Source organism: Marmota flaviventris, chromosome 15, assembly GCF_047511675.1.
Source record: "Marmota flaviventris isolate mMarFla1 chromosome 15, mMarFla1.hap1, whole genome shotgun sequence".
Classification (NCBI taxonomy): Eukaryota; Metazoa; Chordata; class Mammalia; order Rodentia; family Sciuridae; genus Marmota; species Marmota flaviventris.
In genome coordinates this window covers 1,524,320-1,532,697 of record NC_092512.1, presented here as the reverse complement: position 1 = coordinate 1,532,697, position 8,378 = coordinate 1,524,320, and the positions used below count along the sequence as shown (strand labels likewise).

Genomic DNA, 8,378 nt, shown 5'->3' with positions numbered 1-8,378 from the left:
TCACACCATGGTGCTGACCACCCATCCACACAGGCTGCCGCCAAAATGACCTCCGCCCTAGTTTGTGTGGCCTCGCTGCCCCTTGTTGCTGGCCAAGCTACTACTTATGGCATTGGATGCCACCTGTGCCGTCCACACTGTCACTCCCCAGGCCTCCACCCCCAGGAGCACTTCCCCGGAAGCTGGGCACCTCTGAGCCCATCAGCCTCATCTCTCCTCTCCCCACCTGCTCAGGGTGCCTCCTCCTGGGTTGAGGGAAGTGCCCCTGCACCCAGGCCTGATTTTGAAATGTCTGTGAGGCTCTTCCTGGGGATCTCCCTGTTCCTCAGAAAAGCCAGGGTAAGGTGGATTTGGGATTCTGGAAGACGAAGACCAGAGACCCAAGTTGCCTGCCCTGCCACCTGCTCCCCTACACAAGCAGCCCCCTCATTCCCGTTTGAGTGAGGTGGGACGCTTAGGAACAGATGTCCCCAAGAGAGTCAAAACACCAGCTTCCCACCCCAGAAACAACCAGTTAAAGGAGAAGGAAAGGAGGAAATCCCATTTATGAAACCCGGGAAAGCTACAAGTCACCAGCAACAATGTATCAAGAAGGCGCCAAGCCCCAGGAAGGGGAGCGGAGCGGCAAGGGAGGCCGCGCAGGCGCTGCGGGGAGGGAGCAGGAAGGCGCCCAGGGAGGGCGCCAACCCAGGTCCAGCCCATCAGATGGGCGCTCCGGGCCTGGCCTGAGTCACCTCCAGAATAAGGCGGGAGGAGCGGGCGGAAGGGCACGGGCCTGAGCAGGAGCTGAGAGGCTATGAACGCTGTCACAGCCGGAGAAGCACAGCACGACACGGGGCCCCCACGGGTGACAGGCCAGAGGCACCCTGGGGCAGGACACATCACGTTACAAAGCTGACGTTTTAAGTCATCGGGGAAAGGTGCATTATTTAATAAATGGCGCTGAGAAAAAGGGGGCCACTTGAGAGAATAGCCGCCCTTCTGCCATGGATTGGACGTCTGAATGCAGCAACCAGGTCTGCAACCTTCTGGAGCGTCCAGAGACTGTGCAGGAGGGTGGAAGAGGTCCTGAGACGCACAGCCTGAACACAGAGGACGATGACCGCCGTGCGCGACCTCTGAGCACAGCGGACATTCAGGTGGTGGACACAGCAATGCACCGAGGGTCATGCACCACACGACCTGGGGACACCCGAGTCCCTGATACACAAGAGCAAAGGCCAGAGTGGGACGGGCAAGGGTGGGACAGACTGCATGGGGGAATCACAGTGGCTAAGCAGCATGGAGTCCTTCGGCTGCACCCACAACTCTCTACACGGATCACAGTGAGCTTCTTGTTGTCCACTGAAGGGCAGAATGGCCGAAGGTGGCGAGCCCTGGCCACAGAGGGTGTGAAGAATTCAACCAACATGGCCTCGCTGGAGCACCTACCTCCCAGTAAGATTTCCTCTCTGACTCAGCTTTCCACTTCAGGGAATCAATCCTGCAGATGTGTCCCTTGGCCCACAGTGCTGTGAGGACACAGGTGGTCCCCTGAAAACAAACCCCTACGCCCAGCAGTAAGGGAGGTTCAGTAAGCGCAGCAGCCACGCAGTCCCAGGGAGCTCAGCAGAGGTCAGAGACAAAAGGTCGACCTAGAGGCACTGACCTGGGAAGAGGCGGCTGGAGCTGCTGGGGAAAGAGCACCCAGGGCCCCGTGGGCCAGCGCTGGCCCGAGGACGGAGGCTCCTCAGGCAGCGGAGTCTGTCGGCAGGACCGGCTTAAACTCCAGGGAGCACGCCAGCTTAGGGAGATCGGCCACTTGGCGTCCCCTGCGGGGTCCCCTCAGCTTGCTGCCCCTCTTTCGGGAGTCCCTCAGGTGGGAATCGGAGGCTCCCTTCTAATTTCACATCTTCAAAGAGTTGGGAGAATTTCACTCCCTTTTGTTTTCAGATGCTTCTCTCAAACAATAAATCCAGCACACCAAGACTCGTGTGGACGCGGGCTCAGAGCACATCCTCACAGCCGGGGGCCTCCACGGCCCAGCTCTCCAGGCTTCCCCAGGAGCTGCCACCACCCTGCTCCAGGGCTCCCCGGCTGCAGCATCTTGCCCCTGGGTTCCGGAGATTCTCTGCACATCCTCCCCTGCACCAGCTGGATCCCCAGCACCCACAAAACACCAGGCACCTGAGGGGGCCACACATGTTACTGAAGGGTGGGGGCAGCAGGGGTCCAAAACAGGGCAGCAGAGCAGAATTCAAATGGAAAGGGGCGACGGCTCTCCAGGGGCAAGTCCCTAGGCTGTGCCACGGCACGGAGCCAGTGTCACTGTCCAGCAGGGACTGGAGGCCCCGCCCCACCTTGGTCCCCTCCGACACTCCTGCAGGGCCTCTGGGAGCAAAGCTGAGGCCAGATCCCACAGGAACCACTTCTGTCTCTGAGGAACCCAGGACAGTCTGGCAGGAAGTCCAAGTCAGTTACAGGTGGCACAAGGGAGCACTAGCCAAAGTCCAAAGACTTGTGTGAAAATGGGCTCAGAGCACATCCCCACAGCTGGCGGCCTCCTGAGAAGAGAAGCAGCATGCTGTAAGCCTGGGCCACGAGATGAACCCCATGGAGCGTCTGGCACAGGGGCTCAAGGGGGCGGGAGGCTGGGCTGGACTGGAGTCATGGATGAGATCTGAGACCCCCAGCTGGCATGGAAGACCTAGGAGGGCACCTTGATTTACCTGGGTGGGTCTCCCTGTCCCTTGGCACAGGTGCCAGCCCACAGGAGGTATAGCATCCTCATGCCCTGGCCACAGGACTCCATCCATGCTCAATCCCAACTGAGGGTAGGTGAGCTGCAGATACCCAGCAAGGGCTCATGTGGCCTGCAGCAGCTCCAGGGGCTCTCAGCCATCCCAGAGCCTCACCATCCAGGGACCCCAAAAGAGTGGCTGGGAGCAAGAGGTGATGAGTGTCCACATGCACATAGAACATAGCACTCAAGGGTGGGTGTGAACCCAGGCACGCTCACGTGAGTGTGCACTGGGACATACCAGGTTGAACTGGTGCTGTGGGGATGTCTTGGTGCCTATACCAGCAGACACCTGTGGCCGAGCGGGGTGTGAGCACTGTCGAGGATCCAGGGTGCGTGGTCTGTGGGCATGGTGTGGGGGAACATCTGTGCACGCTGGCCATGTGTGCACACGCTGCTGTCTGTGTGTGTGCTGACGTGCAGCTGTGTACACCCTGGTGTCTGAGGGTGCACCAGGGTTCCCACACCCCACCTTTATCCCACCCTGTGATCCTGTTCATCCTGACCCTCAGCCCCCCACGCCCACTGCTCCCAATCCTCACTAGGCCCAAGTAGCCCCCACTCAGGGCAGCTTCAGGCAGCCCAGTACACCCACCCACCACCTTGATCCCTGTGGTGACACCACAGGTGACAGATGCCCCCACCTGACTGCTATCTGAGCCCCTCCATGTTCTCCGCCAGGACCTGCCCGCCCATCACACCCAGGCTCAGACCCGAGCCTCAGGACTCAGAAGTGACTTTATTTCTCTGTAGACGATGCCCTTCAGGCCAGGCTTCTGGGCTGTGCCTGGCTTGGCCTCACTTCCCCTAGGGGACCTTGGGGTCCCAGCTCCTGCCCTCACCCCCAGTCCCCAGCCTCCTGCCCAGACACCAGGTGTCCTGGAGAAATCCAGCTGCCTGGGACATGGAGCTGGTGAAAAGGCAGGAGGTCTCACATAGGGAAGGTGAGAGCCACAGACCACAGTACTGGCCAGTGGTGTCCCCGCCTGGGTCAGACCAGCCTGGGGTGAGGCAGTGCCAGCCGGACTCAGGGGAACAAGCTCAGAACCCTGTGGGAAGGAGGGACCTCAGGGCCCAGCCCAGAGGAGGGCAGGCCCCAGGCTGAGCAGGAGCCCCCCAGCCAGGGCCCAGGGGCTGCACCCCACAGCGGCTGCCTGGTTGCACAAGTCCTTCCCACAGCACTCCACGTCGACTCTCAAGATCCCAGAGTTAATGAACCCCATCAGATAGTCTGAGAAAAAGTGCCGCTTGACGAAGTCACAGGAGGACGCACACATCTTGTTCACGGAGTGATCCTTCCTGCCTGGGGAGACAAGGGACTGGGACTGGAGCTCCACCTGGACCCTCGGCTTTGTCCCCAAGACCCTCCAGGTCAGTTTGGGGCCAGGGCCACAGAGCTGAGGCCTTCAACCCACCGAAGCTGGGATCTACAGAGAAAGGGGTCCTAAGGGGCCAAGGACGGAAAAGCTGGGCTGCACCCTACCCGCAAACCCGTACTCATCCCAGCCCAGGGGGGCTCGGAGAACCACACTTCTGAGCTCTCCCCAGGGTCTGCCTTCAACAACCTCACCCCCACCCTGATCCCAACTTACTGCTGCTGGGGTCGGTGATCCGGACACTTGCACACACAGTGTCCGATGGCTGGCACTGCTTCGGGGTGCAATGGCTGGAGTTGGTGGTCAGGGTGCAGTCCTGGCACCACAGGCCATGAGCTGGGCAGAGCACAGGGCTCAAGATGACCAGAGGAACTGGAGCCTGACCAGCCAGGTCCTGTGTCCCCTCCATCCCCACCTGCCCTCCTGGCAGAACCACGCCCACAGAGGTGGCTCCAGCTCCCACTGGACAGGAATGAGCAAGCCACACCCCGTGTCCTGCACACTCCTGCCCCGCCTCACAGACACCCCCAGAGCTGGGTGGGTCCCAAGCTATTAAGGCCCAAAGAGGACTTGGTGGGTAGCCTGGTGGGGCTCTGGGAAGAGAAGAAGTGTGAGAACCCGGACAACTGGGCAGCGAGGAGTACCCACGCAGGACCAGCAGCCCGGAGGAAAGGTGCCTGGTGCCGTCGGGGGCTGGGAGAGACCCGCGTGGCTACTGCCAAGCGGCAAGGGCCGCCTGGGGTCGCAGGGGCTGGGAAGGGGCGTGGTGAGAACCGAACCCTTGGAGGATTCGGATATTCTGGTGACCTGCCCCTGCCCCACGGACCCCAACTCACCCGGCGCGGGACACAGCAGCAAGGCCAGCAGCGCCAGGCCCAGGCTCCTCATGGCTGCGGGCAGCATGCTCCGGGCGGGCCTCGGGGAGGCGCGGGGGCTACGGGTGGGGGTCTTCTGGGGCGCAGGCCTTGCGGGGAGAAGCCTCGGTCAGGAGACCCAGCCGTTGGCTGAGGCGCAGGGACCCTCCCCTTTTCTGGCCTCGGGATGAGTCCTCCTCCCAGAAATCCAAACCTGGGGGTCGGCCAGCAGCTCGCCGAGCCCCACCCCCACCCATCCCCCAGCGCGTCCACCATCACAGCTTCCCCGCCAGGGAGAAAAGGTCTGCCCTCTCCAGCGAGGTGACCACCCAAGCTGCACCCACCCCGGGCCCGGCACCTGCAGCGGGTACGGGGGAGGGGGGCGTCTCTCCTCCCTGGGGAGCTGTCAGTGCGTCGGGTCAGGAACGACAAGAGGAGGTGGGAGCGGACCGTACCTGCCGACAGGGGAGGGGTGCGCGCCTCGTCCCCACCCCTACCCCTGGGCTAGGGGGCCGGGAACCCCGCGCCTGGTCCCCTCCCCCGGCTCCCGCGCGCGCGCCTTGGCGCTCACCGCGGATCAGGGCGTCGAGCGCGGGCCTCGGGGTCGGGGGGCGCACTCACATCCCTGGGGTGTCCGCACTCCGGGCTCGGGCGGCGTGCGCGGCGCGGGGAGTGGTGCCCTTCGGTCTCCCTGCGGACCGGAACCCGGGCGCAGCCTCGTCTTTCGGGGAACGCAGCCGCAGACGCGGACCCCGCGCGAGGGGCGGGGCGGAGCCGGGGCGGGGGCCGCGCGGGGGGCGGGGGCGGCGGGGAGACGCGCGGGCGGGGGGGGGCGCCTGGGGCTCGCGGCCCCGCGGCAGGTCGCTGGCCCGGGCCGCGCGCGCCCTCTCGGGTTCCCGCGCCCACCACCGCGGCCCGGTGCACCTCCCCCACCACCCCCCATCCCCGCCCCCACCTCCCCCTACCCAGGCGTGGGCAGGATCCCTTCCCCCTCCGCTTGGCTGAGATCCCCTTGGAAATTCTCGGAAGAACGTCGACTGCGAAAGGAAGAGAAGCGCACAAAGACGCAGAGGGAGGGAGGTAAAGCCGCGGTGCTCCGTGCAGGTCCCGTCACCCACCGCCGGCTCAGCCTCCCAGCGTGGGGCCCCTCCCTCCCAACCCAGTCCTCGTTTCCTATTGCTCCAGGCAGTTCTCCTCGGGGCCTCGAGAAGACCCCCACCCTCAGCCCCAGCCCGAACCCCAGGGACTTCTGTCACCAGCCACACCCACACCCGGAAGGCTAGAATCCTGGCGAGGCAGCGCGGGTTTGGACCGGCTTTCCCTTGTGCCTGGAATCGGTCTCAGCCCCGCACTGGGTAAGCCAGAAGCCACCGTCGGTCCTTCTAGACCTCCTTTCATTCTTTTGGCTAGAAAAAGTGCCACTGTTCTAGCGCTTGCGTTGGCGCTGGAAACGCGGTGAGAAGATAGAGGTAGGTTTCTGTCCTCCCGAGTCTTACCCTAGACAAATGGTTGTCACTAGTACTGTATCTTTGTAAGATGTGACCAGCTGAGTCAATGTTTATTGAGCACATACTATGTGTTCCTCCTAGTCTAGAAACTTGGTGTATGCTATTCAGTACGATGGACAACGACCCTACTCTGCAGGGTTGTTGACCGTTTCCATCATACCTGCACAGAGGTTGAGCTCCCAGCTCAGGGTCACACAGTTGACCAGGTGACACAGGCAATATCGGGCTGCAGCAGCTAAACATCTCAGTGCTCCTCCTCTGTGTAGCTTTGGAGGACTGTAGGCAAAGAAGAGATGGACAAGAGTTTAAGAGGACCGGGATTTGCATTTGGGTGGGAGAGAGCTTCCCCAAGGATGTGATCTTGAACTGACACCTGGAGGAAGAGTCAGGATTTAGAAGGTGCAGACAGCAAGAACTAGGTCACAGCTCAAGCACAGCACTTTTGAAAATATTACAGAGCTCTCAAGAAAGTAAGAGGAATTTCAATAAATGAGTAAACAGGAGCCCCAGAGCCTGCTGCTGAGAGGGGGCAGACACGGAGGCCACAGGTGCTCTGGGCAGAATCCAGACCTGCACATGACAGAGATCCTGGGTCTTGGTGTGGATTCTGCAGAGACAGAATCTGGGGCAAGGATTCCAGGGCAAGCTGTATTTGGAGGTGCAGGGAGCGTAACTGGGGGTAGAGATTAGCATTCAGTGGTCCAGGGCAGGGAGGGAGGCCAGTAAAGGTGTGGTTCTGAGCAGAGTACCAGAGTGGGGCCTGGAGCCTTGTCACAGGGAGAAGTACTGAAAAATGACATCAAACGAACCTGAGTGCTCTCGCCCCACAGGTGAGGAGCTGCAGTATTTTTTAAGCAATCCAAGGAGTCATCAAGGGCTGCTCTCAGGGGTACATTCTCTAGTACCCACATAAGGTGGTCAAAGTACCTCTTTTCAGCTCAGAGATGCAGCTCCATCTGTAGGAAGCTATAGCCAAGCATACCCACACGGTTGCAGATTTGGGGTAGCATTTGCAACAAACCCCCAAAGTGTATGAGCAATGGGGTAGGAAGGGGGCTGGGCCTGAGACTCCGTAGAAAGCTGAGCCGCCAAGGGCACCAGAGTGGCCCACAGCAGCGGCCAAAAACAAAAGTGTGACATCTCTGCAGGTAAGCAACCCCCAGTGCAGGGACTGGTTCACAGGACTCACCTGACCAACCATGAAGTCAGAATAATAAAATCAGCTGCATCCAAAGAAAACAAAGTAACACTCAACAGAAACAAGGTCGCAGTAGGTTCAAATCCCCAAATACTCACTACACTGGAAATATGGAAAGATAGAGTCAATCTTCTCAGCATTCTTAAGATATATTAAAGAATGGAACAAGGCACTGTCAAGCTTGATGACCAATGTCCATCTGGAAAAAATAAAATCTTTAGAAATGAGATGGAAAAGTCAGAGAAACATTGAAAGAATCACACTAAATGAAAAGCCAGTGTATGTGTCTCTCACACCCACACCCCACTATATATTGTATCTTTACATTTATATGAAATCTCCAGAATTGGAGAATCCAACAGAAGCAGAAAATAGATTAGTGGAGCCTGGTACTGGGGGAGGGAGGGAGGAAGGAGAGGGGCTGCTCGTTAGCATTGCTAATAAATGAAAATGATAAGAATCTGGGATTTTGGAGTGATGAAGATGTTCTAAAAATAGATGTGAATTGTATCTCAGTACAGCTGTTGTTTTAGAAAAGAAGCCTGTAGATGGGTTAGGCAGTCAGTTAGACACAGTTGAAAGGGAAATTTGTGACCTGGAAGAAAAATTTAAAGAAATTATCAAGAATGTGGCACAAGGAATGAGGCAAAGTTAAAAGTGTAA

At 59.5% G+C, this 8,378-nt stretch overlaps 1 protein-coding gene across 3 annotated transcripts; it reads right to left on the bottom strand.

Moving 5' to 3' along the window:
- Window positions 1-3,522: 3,522 nt before the first annotated feature.
- On the bottom strand, window positions 3,523-7,453 carry Ly6h (lymphocyte antigen 6 family member H). Of its 3 annotated transcripts, XM_071602389.1 has the most exons (7): window positions 7,327-7,453; window positions 6,678-6,793; window positions 5,975-6,046; window positions 5,581-5,700; window positions 4,992-5,119; window positions 4,372-4,491; window positions 3,523-4,082 (listed from the first exon to the last, which is right to left on the bottom strand). In XM_071602389.1, the coding sequence occupies exons 1-7, from the start codon at window positions 7,426-7,428 to the stop codon at window positions 3,847-3,849; spliced, it is 894 nt and encodes a 297-aa protein (XP_071458490.1). In that variant the 5' UTR covers window positions 7,429-7,453; the 3' UTR covers window positions 3,523-3,846. The 3 variants fall into 3 exon arrangements, with proteins under 3 accessions (XP_071458490.1, XP_071458492.1, XP_071458493.1); XM_071602391.1 differs by lacking the exon at window positions 5,581-5,700; XM_071602392.1 differs by lacking the exons at window positions 5,581-5,700; window positions 5,975-6,046; window positions 6,678-6,793; window positions 7,327-7,453 and adding an exon at window positions 5,368-5,513.
- Window positions 7,454-8,378: the final 925 nt, after the last annotated feature.